The sequence below is a fragment of the Mobula hypostoma genome, chromosome 7, assembly GCF_963921235.1.
Source record: "Mobula hypostoma chromosome 7, sMobHyp1.1, whole genome shotgun sequence".
Taxonomy (NCBI): domain Eukaryota; kingdom Metazoa; phylum Chordata; class Chondrichthyes; order Myliobatiformes; family Myliobatidae; genus Mobula; species Mobula hypostoma.
The window spans coordinates 132,271,816-132,292,990 of record NC_086103.1 but is presented as its reverse complement, the minus strand read 5'-3'; the positions used below and the strand labels follow the sequence as shown (position 1 = coordinate 132,292,990).

General features: G+C 40.3%; 1 protein-coding gene across 2 annotated transcripts in view; it reads right to left on the bottom strand.

The window, feature by feature from the left end:
* Positions 1–21,175, bottom strand: part of LOC134349540 (PC3-like endoprotease variant B) — a 797,797-nt gene that overhangs the window by 702,583 nt on the left and 74,039 nt on the right. For both annotated transcript variants that reach the window (XM_063054023.1, XM_063054024.1), the window contains exon 2: positions 14,799–14,982. In XM_063054023.1, coding sequence (XP_062910093.1) covers positions 14,799–14,978 — 180 coding nt within the window. In that variant the 5' untranslated portion in view covers positions 14,979–14,982. The remainder of the gene's footprint in view (positions 1–14,798; positions 14,983–21,175) is intronic.

Sequence of the window (21,175 nt, the reverse complement as noted above, 5' to 3'; positions counted from 1 at the left end):
GTTAAAGAAATTTATTTTATCTTCTCTCCTACTTGTATTAAATTGAAATATGTTACTTGCTTGAAGTCAACTTTGTTAATTATATTGCCTAGTGATGCAATTCAGCACATATAACTTAATTAACTGCTTCACATGCAGTTCCTCACTGTATAAAACCCAGCAGGTTTGATCAAAAATGCAAACTATTGATGACATTTCTAGATTTTTCTCAATGAAACCAGCTCTTGTATTTAAATAATATGCTCCATTGAATAAAATAATCAATTGTACATAAAGCTTCTGTCCATATATCACACAACAGCACAAGGTGATGGGAAAATAACCAGAGGCAACATTGCATCAGGTGAAAGCTACTAGCATATGTGAAATTTCAGAGCCAATTTGCACTTTGACCTTGTTAAATTTGAGTTTTATTTTTTTTGTTACAGGAAAAGTAATTTAATGACCTTTAAGCTAATTGGGCAGACAAAGACGTGACCCTTTTCAAATTATTTATTATGAAGTGAATAAAATGGTTATTTAAGTGAAATCAATAGCTTGCATATAGAAAATTATTTCGCATTAGTCTTGTACAAAATAATTATCCAAACATCAAAATATATATTTTCATCATCAGTGCATAAAACTATTAGCAGTAGCTGTATCTTATTAGTAAAACCCTAATGAATAGTTACTGTGGTTACATTCGTTAACTGTGATTTTTTTTCTTCATTCCTGGTCCAAATAATATTTTAATCCAAGCATAAAATTCCATATATCATGAATTTCCCATTCACACACATTTGTGGAATTTCTTATCCAGGCATACTCACATATTTAATCAGGTCACAAACTCGGATTTTTCTGAATTATGCAATCAGTTAATGCTTAGAATACTGTCAATCTATTTCCCCTATTCACAGAGCAACTGTTAATGAAAATTAATAAGCCAGATGAAGAATCCTTAATTTTTTTTCTCATAACAGGTAATTTTGCTGTAAATCTTTTCTGATACATACACAGAGTGTGAAGCTACAGCTGCCAATTTGACATGATTTTTTTTGTGTTTTATCAGGTGCACAGAGTTACACCACCCACCATTTTGGGAAAGGTGGCAGTGCGGGTGTCACTTGTTGATGCTGGAAACACTTAAAATATCCTGACAACAATCCTCATGCAATGCTGAATTAATGTGGCTCCCGCCAACTTGCCAGCAAAGATTCAGCTAATTCTATGTGTTCAGCAGGTGTAGGAGGTCTGGCTTTTAGCAAGAGAAACTTCTCCATTCCTCTGTTTTCCCCCATGAAGCTGTATTGCCTAAAGGAATCTTCATTTTCTTGCAAGTTGAGTGACTGATTGATCGATTGGAAGTTGTGTTGGCGTACAGATTAGCTAGGGGTTTGATTAGTGAATACCATTTGAGTTTCTGAAGCTGGGTTTAGAACAGCATTTAATTTAGGCTCAGAATAGATTTAACCAGATATAAGGGCTTTTGTGGGTAGAATTCCAGGCCCTCACCATGACTGGAAGGAGAAGTTAGAGATGGCCAGACCCAGATTTGAGAAGAAAAGTGAGCTTGAGAAGAGAGGGAGGAGCTCATAGCAGCAAGACCTGTCTCTCTCATTCACCAAAATCAGTTTTCACAATGTCAAAAGGACTCTGCTTTTCCCAGTAGGTCTATGCAGTTAGTTGCCACCTGCTGCAGTCACACCTGCAGCTGCACGGCAGGGCCTGAACTTCATTGCCTAGCAACTGTGAGAGTCACCACTGCAATGAATTTCTCTGCCTCCAGCTATTTCCAGGCATTTGCTGGAACGATTAATAACCTCTCGCAACTTGCAGCACATTGCTACAACAGAGAGACTACAAAGGCTCCCCACTGCAGTAAAGCCAAATTTTTCTCCACCTCAAGTGGAAAGCAGCAGGCAGAGCAAGTATGCAGGTCTGAGTACAGTGGGGTTCTCTATAATACAAGGAGCTGCTAGCCTCTCCCTACTAATTCTGGGGATGTGGCACTCAAACTCCAAGGTAGACGAGGACCTGGGGGTTCTGGCCCTTTCAATATCTGCCTCATCTCTGATCAATGATGTTGAATGCTCAATCTTGGGTAGCAGCAGTGTGCTTTTCTCTGTTGGGGCTGCTAGTTATCAGTTGCAGATTCAAACTTAAGTCAGTCTACATGGGGACAAGGAACATGTGCTCATCAATTAGCACGTCGAGTTACAGTAGTATAAGGAGACAAGGTAGTGTCTCCGCTACTTGTTCTACTGTTTCTTATGTCTGGACAACTTTGCACAGTCACCTCTTCAGTTCAATGTAGCAACATTCACAACCTGGCAATCGTACAGCCTTTTGGTGGTCAGGAGGTAGAGGAGCAGGATTAGAGTTAGAAAGAAACAACACAAAAAAGTCACACAGTCAAGGAGGGACCAATAAAATGGCAGCAAAGAGAAGTCTGAATCCAAATGCTTCACCTCAGAAAATGAAACCATCCATGCTGGTATGCATCAATACCCAATCAATGTTTGTGCATCGCTGATAAGTGGCTTGAAAAAGTCACACCATACAGGTGGCTAGCAAGGTGAATCTAGCCATCTTCTGTTGATGTTCAGTGCCTTTTCTTTGCTGAATTTTCCACCATCAACATCTAAAGTAGAATGAGGATCACTACTGATAGATGGAGCATTCACTGGTTTTCACCATTTTTCCCATGGTCCAATCAAATCGGAATCAAGAGCAAAGGCAACAAACAGATCCTTGAGTGAGATTTAAAACAGAAACATTTGCGGGTTTTCGGCATTTTTCTGGGGGCTCAATTGCAATGGGAGCCAAAGAAGAGGGCCATTCAAATAGTGATTCAATAGCAAAGGCAAATAAAAATAAGGTAGAGATGAGCAGACTGGCCATTGTTGAAGTGGCCCCTGTGTGAGTGGACCAGTGTTAGAGTGGGGAGGCTTGGGCTCAACAGGCTTGGGCAAGGTATGTATCTGTTAAGTTTCTTCTTCTTCATTTTTCATTCATTTTCTGTTAGTACATAGTTAGAGCAATGACAATGGCTCTAGGGGCACTGTTGTGTTATTTGTGTAAGAATTCTGGGAGACCTCCAGCCTCCCGGCTAAACACATCTCCAGCAGGTGCACCAAGCTGCAGCTCCTCAGAGAATGTGTCAAGGAACTGAGCTCAATGTCATTTGGCTTATATGGGAAACAAAGAAGGTGATAAGTACAAACTACAAGTAGATAGTCATCCTTAAGATGCTGGAGGCAGGTACCTGTGTGACTGTCAAGGGAGGGAAAGGAACTGGGCAGTCAGTGCAGAGTACCCCAATGGCCATTCCCCTCAATAATAAATATACCATTTTGGACACAGTTGAGGGGGACGACCTGCTGGGGGAGCTGATGGAGCTACAGTGACCGCGTCTCTGGCACTGAGAGTGGCGCTGTGGCTCAGAAGGGAAGGGCAAGAAGTGGACTGCAGTAGTGAGAGGGGATTCCATAGAGGAGTAGATACAAGATTCTGTGGATGCAATAGAGACACCAGATTGTATGTTGCCTCCCAGGTGCCAGGATCAAGGATGTCTCAGATCGGGTTCATGGTGATCTAAAGAGGGAGCGTGAGCAGCCAGAAGTCTTAGTAAATATTGGCACCAATGACATAGGTAGGAAAAGGGAGGAAGTCCTGAAGAGAGAATTTAGAGAGCAAGGTAGAAAGCTGAAAAGCAGGACCTCCACGATAGTAATCTCTGGATTGCTGCCTGTGCCATGAGGAACTAGTACATGGAGCAAGGTTTCAGATTTCTTGACCACTGTGATCTCTTCTGGGGAAGGTATGACCTGTACAAAAGGGATGGGTTACACCTGAACCAGAGGCTGACCGATATCTTTGCAGGCAGATTTGCTAGAACAGTTGGGGCGTGTTTAAACTAATTTGGCTGAGTGATATGGTTGAGGATGGGGCAGTTGGTATACAAGCAGAGACAGTGTGAAGTGAGACTGTTTTGTAAAGTGAGGATAGGCAAAATTTCTGTCAGTGGGATGAATTGCAGGAGGACCATATCAAAAAGGGTGATGAATACAGGACTGAAGGTGCTATATTTGAATGCAATATACGGAATAATGCAGATGATCTTTTAGTACAGTTAGAGATTGACAGGTGGATATCATTGACTCATGGCTGAAAGAAGATTATGAGTTGGAGCTTAACATCCAGTGTACACATTGTATCAATAGGACAGGCAGGTAGGCAGAGGGCATGACGTGGCTCTATTGGTAAAAATTGATATCAAATCCTTAGAAAGACATGACATAGGATTGGAAGATATAGAATTGTTGTGGGTACAGTTAAAGGACTGCAAGGTAAGAAGACCCTGATGGGAGTTATATAAAGGCCTCTGAATAGTAGCCAGGATGAGGGCTATGAATTACAATGGGTGATACAAGGTGCATATCAAAAGGGCATTGTTATGATAATCATGGGGGACTTCAAATTGCAGGTAGATTGGGAAAATCAGATTGTTGCTGATTTTGGATCCCAAGAGAGAGAATTTGTAAGAAATGGATTTTTAGAGGAGCTGTGCTTGAGTCCACTATGAGATCAGCTATTTTGGATTGGGTGTTATGTAATGAATGGGATTTGATTGGGGTGCTTACGGTAAAGGAACCCTTATGAGGGGGTGATCAAAATATGATAGAATTCATCCTGCAATCTGAGAGGGAGAAGCTCAAGTAGAATATATCAGTATTACAGTGGTGTAAAGGGAATTACAGAGGCATGAGAGAGGAGCTGGCCAAAGTTGATTGGAAGGAGATACTCGCAGGGGTGATGGCAGAACAATGGCTGCTGTTCCTGGGAGAAAGTCAGAAGTCGTAGAAAAGATACATCCCAAAGAAAAAGTATCATTCTGAAGGCAGGTTGACACAACTGTTGCTGACAAGGGAAGTCAATGCCAAAATAAAAGCAAAGGAGAGGGCATATAATACAACAAAAATTAGTGGGAAGTTAGAAGATTGGAAACTTTTAAAAATCGACAGAAAGCAACTAAAAAGCCATAATGAGGAACAAAAAGATGAACTATGAAGGTAAGCTAGCCAATAATATCAAAGAGATAATAAAACGTTGTTTCAGATATGTAAAGAGTAAAAGAGACGTGAGAGCAGACATCAGACCACTGGAAAAAGATGCTGGAGAGGTGGTAATGGGGGACGATGAAATGGGGGATGAATGAAATAAGTATTTTGAGTCAGTCTTCACTGTAGAAGACATTAGCAATATGCCAGGGGTTCAAGAGTATCAAGGGACAGAAATGAGATCAATTACTATTACTAGGAAGAAGGCACTTGGGAAATTGAAAAGTCTGAAGGTAGATAAGTCACCTGGACCAGATGGACTACATCCGAGGCTTATAAAAGAGATAGCTGAAGAGACTGTGGAGGCATTAGTAATAATCTTTTAAGCATCACTAGATTCTGGCATGTTTCTGGAGGACTGGAAAACTTAAAATGTCACTTCACTCTTCAAGAAGGGAAGGAGGGAGAGGAAAAGAAATTATAGGCCAGTTAGCCTGCCACAGTGGTTGGGATTTTGTTGGAGCTGATTGTTAAGGATGAGGTTTTGGGGTACTTGGAGGAATATGATAAAATAGGCCAAAGTCAGCATGGTTCCCTTAAGTGAAAATCTTGCCTGACAAATCTGTTGGAATAATTTGAAGGAATAACAAGAAGGATAGACAAAGGGGAATCAGTGGATGTTGTGTACTAGGGTTTTTAGAATGCCTTCCTTTGACAACGTGCCACGCATGAGGCTGCTTGGCAAGATAAGAACCCATGCTATTACAGGAAAGATTCGAGCATGGATAGAGCATTGGCTGATTGGCAGGAGGAAAAGAGTAGGAATAAAGGAAGCCTTTTCTTATTGGCAGTCAGTGACTAGTGGTGCTTCAGTGACTATGTGTTCACACCACTTCTTTTTATGTTGTATGTCAATGATTTAGATGATAGAATTGATGGCTTTCTGGCCAAGTTTGTGGGTAATATGAAGATAGATGGAGAGGCAGGCAGTGTTGAGGAAGTTAGAAGGCTGCAGAAAGACTTGGACAAATTAGGAGAATGAGCAAAGAAGAGGCAGATGGAATACAGTGTCATGAAATGCATGGTCATGCATTTTGGAAGAAGAAATAAAAGTGTTAACAGGAGAAAATTCAAAAATCTGAGCTGCATATGGACTTGGGAGCCCCCATTGCAGGATTCCCTGAAGATGAACTTGCTGGTTGAGTCCATGGAGAGGAAGGCAAATAAAATGTAGCATTAATTTCGAGAGAACTAGATTATCAAAACAGGGTTGTAATGCTAAGGCTTCACAAGGCTGTGACGAGGCTGCACTTGGATTATTCTGAGCAAGTTTGGGCCCTTTATCTAAGAAATGATGTGTTGATATAGAAGAGGGTTCAAAGGAGGTTCACAAATATGATTCTTGGAATGAAAAGCTCATTATATAAGGAACATTTGAAGTCTCTGGGCCTGTACTCACTGAAATTCAGAAGAATGAGAGGGGATCTCATTGAGACCTATGGAATGTTGAAACTCCTAGATCAGGTGGATGTGGAGAGGATATTTCTTATAGTGGGTGTTCTAGGATCAAAGGACACAATCGCAGAATATAAGAATGTCCACTTAGCATGGAGATATTGGTATTTCTTTAGCCGGATAGTGGTGAATCTGTGGAGTTCATTAGCATGGATTGCTGTGGAAACCAGGTCATTGGGTCTATTTCAGACGGAGATTAGTAGATCTTGATAAGTCAGGGCATGAAAGGTAGGTGAAGGGGGTTAAGAAGGAAATGGATCAGCCATGATCAAATGGTGGAGCAGACTCGATGGGCTGAATGGCCTAATTCTGCTCCTATGACTTATAGTCTTAAATTTAATAGAGCAATTATGTACAGATCTTGGAATTCTTTACCTTCTAGTGTGTGAAATATGTGCTTTTGATTATACTAGTACAAACTTCAATCTTTTAAACAACAATGAGTAAAACTGGACAAAAGTAAATGAAAAGTAGCGCAACAATATCAGCACATACAGTACATTCACACCGAAAAGTGGATCCCCTGTGGTTCCTATCAGAAGCTAAGTGCAGAGTTAGCAGTGTTTTCATCTTTGCCAAGGCACCCCACCTCCCCAATATAATGAAGTGACATATTCCATGCCTAGTAAAGTGTGGGTTGATCAAGAGGACAGAGACTGCAGTGTGAAGCTCACAAGTGAGCTAGAAAGCAAGCTGTGATCAGTAAAGAGAGCTGCAGTGAATTATCGAACATGATGCTCCCAACTGCAAAGAGAGCCTGAGAAATACAATGTGCAGGAGATCGATGTGACAGTGTTGACCCTTAAATTGCCATCTCATTCCAAAATCCTGCGTGACGTACTCCTGTTTTTTGTGTTAATAACAAAGGTTGTAGGTTTCTCCCAGAAGCTTCAATTTTTCCGCCCACAGCAGAAGAAGCAAATGCTTCACAACCTATGGATCATTAGCTGTCAGGAAAATGTCAGCCACTCTAAGGTGATTCGTACTGGGAAGTGCTGAAGGTAATTTCCCAGTGGTCAGAAATTGACCCAGAAATGATTGTCAGTGCACTCTAATTTGTACAAAGCAACTGTTATATGCATGAAAATCATGTGTTAATAGATCCTATTTCTAGGCAATTGTGTGGCTTGAAGAACAAGTCATACATGAGAATCCTTCAACAAGAGACTCAAGCCAACATCTTTCCAACACTCATACTACAAATATCAGTGGGGTGATGAAATTCTCAACTCTGGCTTGAATGAGTTAAGTTCCAATAATATTTGCGATCTTCATTCTTAGAATGATTTGTGAGCGTGCCGTTGTGGTCCAGAAAGATCTATACCTGTGTTTCATTGATTATACCAAAGCTTTTGATAAGGTGATACATGAGAAGCTTATACAAATCCTTCAGCCCTTAGACATCGATGGGAAAGATATCAGAATCATCAGAAGTTTGTATTGATAACAAAGAGCAGGAGTCAGATTTGCAAGTGAGACAAGTGATTTTGTCCAGGTTAAGAGGAGAGTCAGACAGGATTGTCTTTTCTCACCCAAGCTATTCAACCTTTATGCAAAGAAGGCTCTAGGAGAAATTAGCAGTATTCCAGGCATGATAACCAGTGGATACTATTTGAACAGTTTAGGAAACACAGACAACACAGTGCTGATAGCTATTTCGAAAGAGAAGCTCCAAGAAATATGAGATAAAGTCACCAAAGAAAGTGCAAAGAGAGGAATGACAATCAACTGCAAGAAGACGGAACGTATGGTTGTCACAAAAAAGAAAGAAATACAGAAATGGGAACTGATAATAGCCAATGAAACAATAAAACAAACATGGAAGCTTGATTACTTAGGGAGCAAGCCAACACCTGACAGTACAGCTGATGTTGAAATTAGAAGGATCGGCATTGCTAAATGCATGTTCAAGCATTTGAGCAAGATACTAAAGAATAACATAATTTCTAGGGGTGCAATGTTTGGTGTTAGTCATAGTCATAGTCATAGTCATACTTTATTAATCCCGGGGGAAATTGGTTTTCGTTATAGTTGCTCCATAAATAATAAATAGTAATAGAACCATAAATAGTTAAATAGTAATATGTAAATTATCCCAGTAAATTATGAAATAAGTCCAGGACCAGCCTATTGGCTCAGGATGTCTGACCCTCCAAGGGAGGAGTTGTAAATTTTGATGGCCACAGGCAGGAATGACTTCCTATGACGCTCAGTGTTGCATCTCGGTGGAATGAGTCTCTGGCTGAATGTACTCCTGTGCCCAACCAATAAATTATGTAGTGGATGGGAGACATTGTCCAAGATGGCATGCAACTTGGACAGCATCCTCTTTTCAGACACCACCGTCAGAGAGTCCAGTTCCATCCCCACAACATCACTGGCCTTACGAATGAGTTTGTTGATTCTGTTGGTGTCTGCTACCCTCAGCCTGCTGCCCCAGCACATAACAGCAAACATGATAGTACTAGCCACCACAGACTCGTAGAACATCCTCAGCACCGTCAAGCAGATGTTAAAGGACCTCAGTCTCCTCAGGAAATAGAGACCGCTTTGACCCTTCTTGTAGACAGCCTCAGTGTTCTTTGACCAGTCCAGTCTATTGTCAATTCATATTCCCAGTTATTTGTAATCCTCCACCATGTCCACTGTGACCACCTGGATGGAAACAGGGGTCACCGGTACCTTAGCTCTCCTCAGGTCTACCACCAGCTCCTTAGTCTTTTTCACATTAAGCTGCAGATAATTCTGCTCACACCATGTGACAAAGTTTCCTACCATAGCCCTGTACTCAGCCGCATCTCCCTTGCTGATGCATCCAACTATGGCAGTGTCATCCGAAAACTTCTGAAGATGCCAAGACTCTGTGCAGTAGTTGAAGTCCGAGGTGTAAATGGTGAAGGGAAAGGGAGACTGTGGAGCCCTGTGGAGTCCCAGTGTTGCTGATCACTCTGTCAGACACACAGTGTTGCAAGCACATGTACTCTTGTCTGCCAGTCAGGTATGGTGCTATGGTCATTCCACACTAACGTATGGAGCAAATGTTGAACAATATCAAAGCAAAATGAGGGAAGGCTCAAAGATGGTTTTTGAGAAGAGTGATGAAATATCGTGAATGAACAGAGTAACAAATGAGGAAGTGTTACAAAAAGCTGGAATAAGAAGAGAGCTGATATCATCAATCAGGATATGGCAGCTGGAATTTCTGAGACATGTACTGAGCAAAGAGAAGCTCGAACATCTTGCAGTGGTGGGAAAAAATGATGGAAGAAAAATTCATGGTTGATGGTGCGCGCCATTCATGGGTTACATCAAGGGATGGACAGACAAATGTTTTGAAGAGTTTTACAGATTAAAGACAGATGGAAGACTATGACCACCCATATCATATGACATGGCACATAATGATGATGATGATAATGGATATTTGTCAAACTTGAAGTCTTCTAGATATAAACTTCTTTTGGAAATATTCTGCTTGAATTGAAATGGAAGCTGAGACATTGGTGAGTCAGTGGTGTTTTATATGTTCTTCCTGGGACTGACATACTCCAAGTTCTCCATAATGCCACATGGAAGTTTGGAGCCAGGCATGATATTCTTATTCTTATTGATACTTTGTATCAGCTTCCAGGCAGGTCTGTCAAAGTAGCAACTCTTTCACTGTGCGCATCAATCAGGCATCACTTAAAGTACAGTACACCAAAATTATTATTGCCAAGTAGAGAGACATGGTTCTTGAATCATGTGGAGCAGAAGTAATTGGAACATGGGTGCAGTCCCATTCCCTCCCCGATCATTGACAGATTCTAAAGGAAGCACAGCTTCAAGAAGGTAGCATCTGTTGTCAAGGATTTCCACTATCTGGGTCTCCTTCCTGCTACTGTCAGGCAAGAGGTACAGAAATCTCAATTCCCATATCATCAGGTTTAGGAACAGCTACCTTACCAAAACCATCTGATTCATGAACTAACCTGCACAATCTAAGTCTACTTCACAAATGGAACACAATGGTCCACCTCTTGCATGGATTTGTCTCTGACTGTGTCTTTTCTTTGCACTGATGTCTTGTTTTTGCATAATCTTTCTCTCACTCTCTCTCTCTCTCTCCCTCTCTCTCTCTCTCCCTCTCTTTACTGTCTTTTATAATTTATGTATAATGTACACTCAATGGCCACTTTGTTAGGTTCACCTGTACACCTGTTCATTAATGCAAATATCTAACCAGCCAATCATGTAGCAGCAACTCAATGCATAAAAACATGCAGACATCGTCAAGAGCTTCAGTTTTTATTCTGACCAAACATCAGAATGGGAAGGAAATGTTGTTGTTGCTAGCTGGGGTGGTTTGAGTATCTCAGAAACTGCTTATCTTGCGAGATTTTCACACACAACAGTCTCTAGATTTTACCGAGAATGGTGTGAAAAACAAAAATAAAACATCCAGTGAGCAGCAATCCTGTGGGTGAAAATGTCTTGTTAATGAGAGAGTCAGAGAAGAATGGCCAGACTGGTTCTAGCTGACAGGAAGATGACAGTAACTCAAATAACCATGCATTAAAATAGTGGTGCGCAGAAAAGCATCCTTGAATGCACAACATGTCGAACCTTGAAGTATATGGGCTAAAGCAACAGAAGACCACAAACATACACCATTTGCCACTTTATTCAATATAAGAGATACCTCATAAGTGGCCACTGTATGTTGTCTGAACCAATGCACCTGTGATGCCACTGCAAATAGCTTTTCCATTGCACCTGTACCTCAAATGGACTTGTACACAAGTCGATAAACTCAACTTGACTTAACTTGAAATGGACCTGAGGAGCAATACTGAATATGGGTAAGGATCATCCACAATCCTCCCTTTGCCGGCCGCCCGATTAAAACATCATATTCTGTTCTTCACCAAGGTGAACCAATAGATTGATCTGGCTCCTGCTGGACTTCCGTATTAGTTGTGCTGTCTTCACTTTCAAAAGGAAAGAAACCTGTTGTTATTAATTTCGGACGTGCACTGTGGCTGCTGATGTTTCTACTATAGTAAGATAGCTAGCAGAAATAGATATGATCGTCAGGTTGCTGAAGTAGTAAATAATGCAAGATGCTTAGATGAGACATTGTGGTCCTTATTGGCATAGATTGCTAATAGCTGGACAATAGCAGCACCTTAAAAGGCTAATGGTGCATTTGGTGGTTAATGGGATCTAATGATATTTTCACAAATTTTGATCATCCGTGTGAGATCTATAATCATGTTGTTTCTTTGTATCAAGACCTTTAGAGTTTGATTTGAATCTTCCTCCCAATGCCAATCGCACTGTTTGCCTGGATCACTTATCCAGGTGTCCACTCTGGATACTCTGAGCCACTCTGCACCACACAATCAAAGCCTTCGTAGCAACTTTAGAAGAAGCAAGCTGCCTGCTTGAATAAACATAAACACGAGGAACTCTGCAGATGCTGGAAATTCAACAACACACATCAAAGTTGCTGGTGAACGCAGCAGGCCAGGCAGCTTCTCTAGGAAGATGTACAGTAGACGTTTTGGGCCGAGACCCTTTGTCAGGACCAGCAACTTTGATGTGTGCTTGAATAAACCATGTCTTCCAGCTAGTTTCAATACAATAATTTCCAGCATATTTATTATGAAAAAAGCAAGTTTTCTAAGTTTTCTGGATGCTGCTTGCTGAAGTCATATCTATGAGATTGCAGAACAAATTTTGTGTATTTCAAATCAAAAGGGGATCATATTGCATGATCTAAGTACCATACAATTAAGCCCTCAGACTGTTTTGTGTATTGTTCATTCAGAATTACTGTAGAATGTATGACTAAATCCAAATATCTAAAGTCATACTTCTGGCAGATATTCATTATAATCATTAAAAAAACAATGAGAGACTAAATGTGTTTCAAAATAAATGCAAAAGTATTTGGTAATGAAGTGAAATAGAATTGTGAAAATGTATTCACTCATTCTACTTTTACTGTCTATACAACTGTACGCTTCAGAAAATTAAACTTCTTTAACCCAGACAACCTGATCATATTCTATACCTTCATAGGGTCCGGGTCAATTTTGACCCAGCCCAAGAATCCCCTCATAACAAGCGTCTATACCAAATTTTGAACCACAGATCTATTTAGAATGTATAAATAGCCTATCTGACATTAATAAATGGGTGATTAATCCTTAATTAATGTTTCAGAGATCTAAAATCCATTTCAATAGATACAGGTCAAATTTGACCCGGAGCAGCATCAATGTACAAAAATTTCTGGCACCTGTACAAAAGTATAAAATTTTTAAATATTTTCATTTTTGTGCATCTTGGGTCACTTTAGGAAAAGTCATCAACTTTCGGCTAAAAAAAATGGCATTTAGGGTGGTTTTACTGCTGTCAAATGTCAAAACGGGTCAAATTTGACCCGAACAATATGTAAGGATTAAGGAATAACTTCGGCAAGGATTTTCAAACACAGTTATTTTATCAGAGTTTGTAACATGATCATTTTTCAAAACATATTGCTTGATTAGCTAAATTCTGCATTATCCTCAAATATACAACTGATTTGTGTTTTACTACACAGTAAGTTTGATCATTCCAGTGCTTTTAGATTTTGACAAAATTAAATCAGAGTTCGTGGTATGATTTAATAAGAATCAAGAGTCCTGTTGCTTCAGAGCTGCAACACATTACCAAAGAACAGCATTCTACATTTCTCTGGGTCTCCTCACCTGAAGCCACTAATAGCTCATGCTTCAAATTCCATTCTCTGGCTCATAATATGTAACTTCCAACACAGAGCTGAAAGGTCGCTATTATACATAACAAAAATTAAGCCCATGTTCTTGGTTGCCTTACTGTTCTTCTAGTTCAACTACTCCAATAAATGAACATGTACAACAAGCCAAAGGGCTTTTTATTGTAAATTTAATTCATTTCTCTAGACAACTGTGAAATTTGCCATTGACATTAGTCATTACCCCAAGGCAAACTAAAAGATGATCTCAGTTAATAAATGATCCTTAACAAGGAACACTTCTATCTACTGTGATAATGGCACAGGCACATTTTATTAATGCAGGCTAGCTTCCTGCCAGAATCATAGGATTCTCAACTATTTGGTGTCTGCTTGTTTCCTGTTCCCACTCATGATATTAATAATTATGCAGTGGGATAATTAGCAACACAAAGAGTCATTCCTACCAGCTTGCAGCTAGATTTTTTTTAGCATGTTAACCTTCTGGGAGCAGAAATGACAAGCTCAGTCAAATAACCAACACAGGTTGAACTTGCAATGTCCAAGAAGGTTAACTATGTATGGCATCTTTTGCCTTAAATGAAAAATAAAAACACATAGAAAGTCATTTTATATTATCTGTTCTCTACATGCAAAACAGGCTAACTAATTTAAGCCTGAATCATAAAATGCCTTAAACATCTCTATTTATATCTGGTTGATATTTGGTTGTTCACATGATTTTTAAACCTTTATTTCCAAAACTAATATACTTTGAGATTCCTAAATATAGCCCATACAAAGGGAAAATATAAAATAAAGGAAATGGCAAAAGGTAACTTATATAAAAACACATCTCATACGCCTGTGCATTTACTATTTAACAAAAATGCAAAAGAAATCAGAGAAGCAAACACACTCAATACGCATGTTTCACCTTTTCTCATTCATTATTTCGACTTCTTAAAAATAATAGGGCAGAAAATAAATGAGGCAGCTGTTTCACTGAATTGAGGAAATAGTCACTGTGCTTTGGAAATATAAAGCATGAAGTACTACATCTCAATAGTTACCACCGTCTCTCCAATCACTAAAAGGAACACCTTGCATTTATCTTCATGGGGATTAACAAAACTGGCATCATAGCTATCCTCTTTTTTAATAGAAATTAATCTCAAACTCCATGCACATTCAATTAAGAAGAAAAAATATATTTTTCAAGGATATTAATTAAATTATTGAAATATAGTGTGTGTTAGGTCAAAGAAAGATGAAGGCATGCAAAAATTATCTGACAACTTGAAATTCACTATTTTTGTTTAATAGCCTAAACAGTGGAAGTATCATTCTTTATCCTCAATGATACTTTTAACAGCAGTGACTCTGGCTATAGGAAATACCTTGCTTTATGCAAATAAATATCACAAGAGCATTGAAAATTTCATTTAAAATATATTTAAGTGCTATGTAATATTTAAAACAGTTGCACTGACCGGTAGTATGTAGTCTAAGCCATTCCTTTTAGCCACGTCTCTGGCTGTGTCCTCTCCCTCGTCAATCTCTATGGTGTAGTAGTTGAGAGGTCTAGCAGTCTCCTTCCCCCTAGTGGTTACTAATACACTTTGCAGGAAGCAGAAGGAAAATGATAGCTGGACCAGTTTTCGAAATGCCATGAATCTAAACGTGAAAATAGGAAAAGAATCAGACAATAATTATCACACATAAACCTTTCCTGCTCTGATGCTGGTAGCAGGAATTTAATCATCAGCACACAATATAATATACTTATGTACTTGAAGTTGCATTTAACAACTAGTCTTGACATGTTCGTGGTTTTATTATTTAATAAAGGTTGTATTTACAAGTATGATTAGTAGAAAGCAAAGTTATCTCAAAAGATGGACTTTCAGGATACAACTTTACTACATAAAAATTCAGTCCAGGAATTTAAAGGGCTGGAACATGTTCATTGTAAAATTTGAGACACAAGTTGAAGCGACACATTGACTCTGCTGTTTGGGCACAAAACCTGGATCCTTGGTGCCCATGCTGTGCTTACAGCTAGACCTCCAAAAAGGCACCTGCGATGCACACACCTGTGGGGGTGATATGCACTTACTGGCAAAAGCATAGGCACAGGTGTAGCAAATTCCTGCCAGAAGTAAACAGAGTAGGAATCTAATGTTGGGTAATTGAGAGTGCAAAACGAAAATTGGAACTGTCAAATTGAAGTCCAGTGCTCCTGCTCTTGCCTTCTTTTACCCTTGCAAGTCTGGATACTCTTCAGTTTTAAGTTGTCATTACTTAATTGCTGGTCAGTTTTCTTCCTAATCCTATAAATAAAGGGCAGGTGTTCCCAACCTGGGGTCCATGGACTCTTGCTTCATGGCATTAAAAAGACTGGGAATCCCTGGTTTAGGGTGAGAGGGGAAAGATTTAAAAGAAACCTTCAGTAGGTCAAATTTGAAGACAGAATATAATATTAATGGTAAGACTCTTAGCAGTATGGAGGATCAGCTGGGTCTTGGGATCTGTGTCCATATGGCACTGAAAGCTACTGCGCAGGTTCACAGTGTTGTTAAGAAGGTGGATGGTGTGATAGCCTTCATCAACCATGGGATTGAGTTTAAGAGCCGTGAGGTAATGTTAAAACTATATAAGACCTTAGTTAGGCACCACTTGGAGCACTGTGTTCAATTCCGGTCACCTCACTACAAGAATGATGTGGACACTATAGAGAGAGTGCAGAGGAGATTTACAAGGATGTTGCCCGGACTAGAGAGCATGATTTATGAGAATAGGCTGAGAGAACTTGGCTTTTTCTCTTTGGACAACAGAAGATGAGAGGTGATCTGATCGAGGTGTATAAGATGATGAGAGGCCTTGATCGTATGGATAGCAAGAGGCTTTTTCTTTCCCAGGGCTGAAATGACTAACACGAGGGGGCATAATTTTAAGGTGCTTGGAAGTGGGTACAAGGGGTATGTTAGAGGCAAGATTTTCACACAGAGAGTGGTAGGTGCATGGAATGCACTGCCTGTGACAGTAGTAGAAGCGGATACAATAGGGTCTTTTAAGAGACTCTCAGATAGGTACATGGAGCTTAGAAAAATAGAGGGCTATGTGGTAGGGAAACTAGGTAGTTTGTAGAGTAGATTGCATGGTCTGCACAACATTGTGGGCCAAATGGTCTGTAATGTGCTGTAGATCTCTATGTTTTATGTTCTATGACCTGAGGGGCAACTTTTTTCACCCAGAGAGTGGTGAATATATGGAATCAGCTACCTGAGGAAGTGGTCGTGGCAGATACAATGGTATCATTTTAGAGGCACTTGCATAGGCATGTGGAGCAGGCAGATCTGCATAGATATGGGCTAAACTCAGGAATCTGGAACTAGCTGGGTGGGCACTGTGGTCAGTATTGACATGTTGGGATGAAGGGACTGTATCATGCTGCATTACTCTAAACGTCTGGTGGTTCTGGACATTTTTTACAAGTGGAGTGGCAGGAGAAGGTGTATTTGTTTGTTTCAAGGCTTCTATACAAACAATACGTTCCCACGATTAGGTGCATTACTAGATGCTTCACTTCTAATACAGACAGCTTTCATGAGAGATTCTTCACAACTTAAGAAGTGCTCAAGTGTGTGGAGAACAGGGCATACTTAGAGGGGGAAATGGGTTCACATATCGATCAAAATCCCGGCTGTTTCCCTCTGTAGCACATCTGAGATTCAGTGAACCTTCCTCATGGAAATTTACCATCTTCTGCACCTTCGTTTGCTGACTTAAAATATAATGGTTTTGGATTCACTGTCCACAAAGCCTTGTACTCAAAAGGTGAATATGAACTCTCGGGAGGAGGAGATGGCGGCACGATGCAGCGCCCGTAGCCTCTCCTTTGAAATGATATCATATTTGTTAAGTAGGGGCCATGCACAATCCTGATTTGATGGAGACAGCCGTGAGAAACACGGAGGAACATCTGGAGAAACTTCTGAAATGCCCAGTTCACTGCCGCTGCTACTGTGCGATCGAGAATCTCCGGAGGGAAGGCCCCAAATCCTCGGCTTTGCCTGCTGCCGGCGGCCGGGGCTGGAGTCGAAGTGCACGGCAGAGATGATGCTCGGTGCACGGTGTCGGAGGGCTGGTCGGTGGCTCGAAGTTTTCGGACGACTCAGAGTCGGACTGTGCTCGGGCATGGCAGGGAGAGTTTTCTTCCTTCTCCGTCTGCGTGAGATGTGGGACTTTCGAGAGACTTTGAACTTTTTTTATCGTGCCCATGGCCTGTTCTTCATCAAGTTACAGTATTGTTTGCACTGTTGTAACTATATGTTATAATTATGTGGTTTCTGTTAGTTTTTCAGTCTTGGTCTGTCATGTGTTTCTGTGATATCACACCAGAGGAATATTGTATCATTTCTTAATGCATGCATTACTAAATGACAATAAAAGAGGACTGCGTGTCCTCATAATCTAATCTAATCTAATCTAATCAAAAATAGGTTTCTACGGGTATCCTCACTTTAGGGAGGTTATACTTTATCAACCTAACCTTTAAAGACTAGTTTACTTCCCTATCTAGTCTCTCCAGCAAGACAAAGCTGCCAATGCCTACTACCTGAGCGGTGGGTCCCCCCTCCCTACCATCACCTCCACAATTACCATCAGCACAGGTGCACAATAAGCTGCGTACTTAGCCCTCTGCCGTACTCACTTTATACTTATGACTTTGAGGCTAAGCACTGCTCCAATACCATATGTAAGTGCCTGACAACACCACTGTCATTTGCCGAAACAGCATGTAGGAGGGAAGTTGAAAATCTGGCCGAATGGTGCCACAACAATAACCTTCCACTCAATGTCAGCAAGACCAAGGATCTGATTATTGATTACAGGAGGAAGAACCCAGAGGTCCATAAGTCAGTTCTCATTGGGGGATCAGAGGTGGAGAGGGTCAGCAACTTCAAATTCCTTGGTATTATTATTTCAGAGGACCAATCCTGGGCCCAAATATGTAAGTGCAATTAGAAAGAAAGCACAGCAGCACCTCTATTTCCTTAGGAGTTTGCGAGGAGTTGGTATGCCATCTTAAACTTTGACAAATTTCCGTAGATGTGTGGTGGAGAGTATTGACTGGTTGCATCATGACCTGCTATGGAACCACCAGTGCCCTTGAAAGGAAGAACCTACAATAAGTAATGGATACATGGGTAAAGCCCTCCCCACCATTACGGACATCTACATCGTGCCCTGTCCCAGGAAAGCATGATCCATCAAGGACTTCCACCATTCAGGCCATGCTCCCTTCTTGCTGCTGCCATCAGGAAGGAGGTACAGGAGCCTCAGGACCCATGCTACCAGATTCATGAACAGTTATCATTCCTCAACCATCAGGCTCTTGAAGCAGAGTTGAAAACTTCACTCAGCTTCATCAACTCACAACCTGAAATGTTCCCAGAATGTATTGACTTACTTTCAAGAAATCTTCCTCTCATGTCTCAATATTTATTGCTTATTTCTTATTATTGTTTTTTTCTTTTCTATTGTCTTTTTGATTTTGCATAGTTCATTGTCTTTTTCACGTTAGTTGCTTGTCTGTCTTGTTATGTTCAGTATTTCATTGATTCTACTGTGCTGCTTTGTATTTACGGTGAATGCTGGTGTGAAAATGCATCCCGGAGCTTAATACGGTGATGTATATGTATTTTGATAATATATTTGCTTTGAGCTTTGAATGAAGAGATATCCAGTAACCAAGTAGTTTAAATGCAGTTTATTTTCTTTTTAATGATACACATTTAAAATTAGACAAATAGTTCTCAACACACTTTTAAAACTCGCAGGGGATTTCTGATTTATAAAAGATAACCAAATTTAAAAAGTTTTAAAAACCTCAAGGGATTTCCAAATATAGGTACATTTCTTATGAACTAAAAGAACATACCCATAAGGTGCAGATGAATGAGTTATCCATCACAGAGACCAAACATTGAGGAATGAGTTCCATTTATTTTTGTCTTTACACATAATCCCCAGTTTATACTGTTTTGCTGCAAATTGACATTATCTGCATGTGATGTTTTTCCAATATCTCTACTGGGACAACATAATTTACACAAATGGTCTTAAAGCTTCTGGAGTCAGAGATCCCAGACACCCAGAATTAATGCCGTGAGGGCTGACTCTCTGAGTACACAAATATCCCATCTCTAGGTAGGTCAGCAATACACATGACAATATTTCATGTGGTAAATGACAAAATCATTCTGGTCTGCAAGTTTCTTTGAACTCAGTCACAATGATGCAAATAATTTTGCCGGTGCCATATGGTTTGAAACAGGCCAATTAATATAACCTCATTGTCTTATGTTGATTAAGTATGGGCCTACAAGACCTCACTGTTTATTTGTTTACAACAAGAAGCTGAGCAAGATATATTAGTTCGAAGTTTAAAACAGCTCTGACCCTTGGGAAAGGCCATGCTGCTATGCTGGAAAGCTGAGGATCATAAGAAGCCCCTTGGGCCTTGGAAAGTGAATGTCCATCACAAGAACAGATCAACAACACCGGTGACAGTGGTTGATCATTAAGGCAAGTGCAGAAGGAGAGCAGGTGCTCAGCACCATCTACCAGCCTCTCGCTCACTGCTGCCAGAGGAAGTTGTCTGTGTATGAATCGTCTTTCACTCCCTCAGTGCTGTCAGTGGATGCTGCCAGAGTCCTGGGTTTTGGGCGAGGTCTAATTGACATGGTTTTTAGATTGGACTCAGTGGTTCATGTTATAATGTGTTTCTTGTGAAGGCACTTGAAAAGTTCCATTAACGTTGTCTTCAAAACATCTTAAATATCAGCTGGGAAGATAAAAGAACCAACATCAGCATGTTATATGAAGCAAAAACAACAAGCGTTGAAGCCTATGTCATCAAGAACCACCTAAGATGGAGCGGTCATATTGTTCGGATGAAAGGCGAACGTCTGCCGAAACAAATCTTCTCTCCCAGCTTAAGGAAGGCAAACGTAAAAGAGGCGGACAACAGAAGAGATTCAAAGATGTCTTAAAAGCCAACATGAAGAAAAGTAACATCGACAACAACAGTTAGGAAACCAATGCCAAGGACAGGAAACTCTAGCAAGCCATCATCCAAGAAGGAACAACAACTTTCGAAGCCTACAGACGTGCAGAATTAGAAGGAAAGAGAAGAAAATGGAAAGAGAGGCAGCAACAACCAAAGCCCAATCTGCCATCTGGAACTACCTGTCCTGAATGCGGAAGAACATTCAAAGCCAAGATTGGACTCATAAGCCACTTGAGAGCCCATAAGTAGATCAACAGAACGAAGACCATCATCCTCAACTTCGAGGGATAGCCACAACGATCATTCTTTTTTCTTGCTATTTAGGGCGATTTTGAATCAGGGTGGCTTGCACGTCATGGACACTGAGCTAAACTGAAATGCCTACACTCATTTTGATTTTGTGTTCTATATTCTATGTTTTTTGCTTTTTTTTGTTGCCATTTGAAGGATTTGTTTTTTTTTGCATTGGGGGTGTTTGAAATTTCTCCTTGCATGTGTTCCATTGTTTTTCTTTGTTTCGGGGCTGTATGTGGGGAAGACGAATCTCAGGGTTGTATACTGCATACATACATTGATGATAAATATACTTCGAATTTTTGATGTTTTATAAGTCCTCTTCTTACAAGCAATAAACTTGAAGTTACCATCAAATTTGTGAGAGTGATTACTGCATCCCTATGTGAGGAGACTGAACTATCATAAGTTGTAGGCTTCCCGTTGACTGCTTCTATATCACTTCAAATGTCAACTAAGCTTTACACTAAATATTTTCTGAATATAAAACTAATGTGC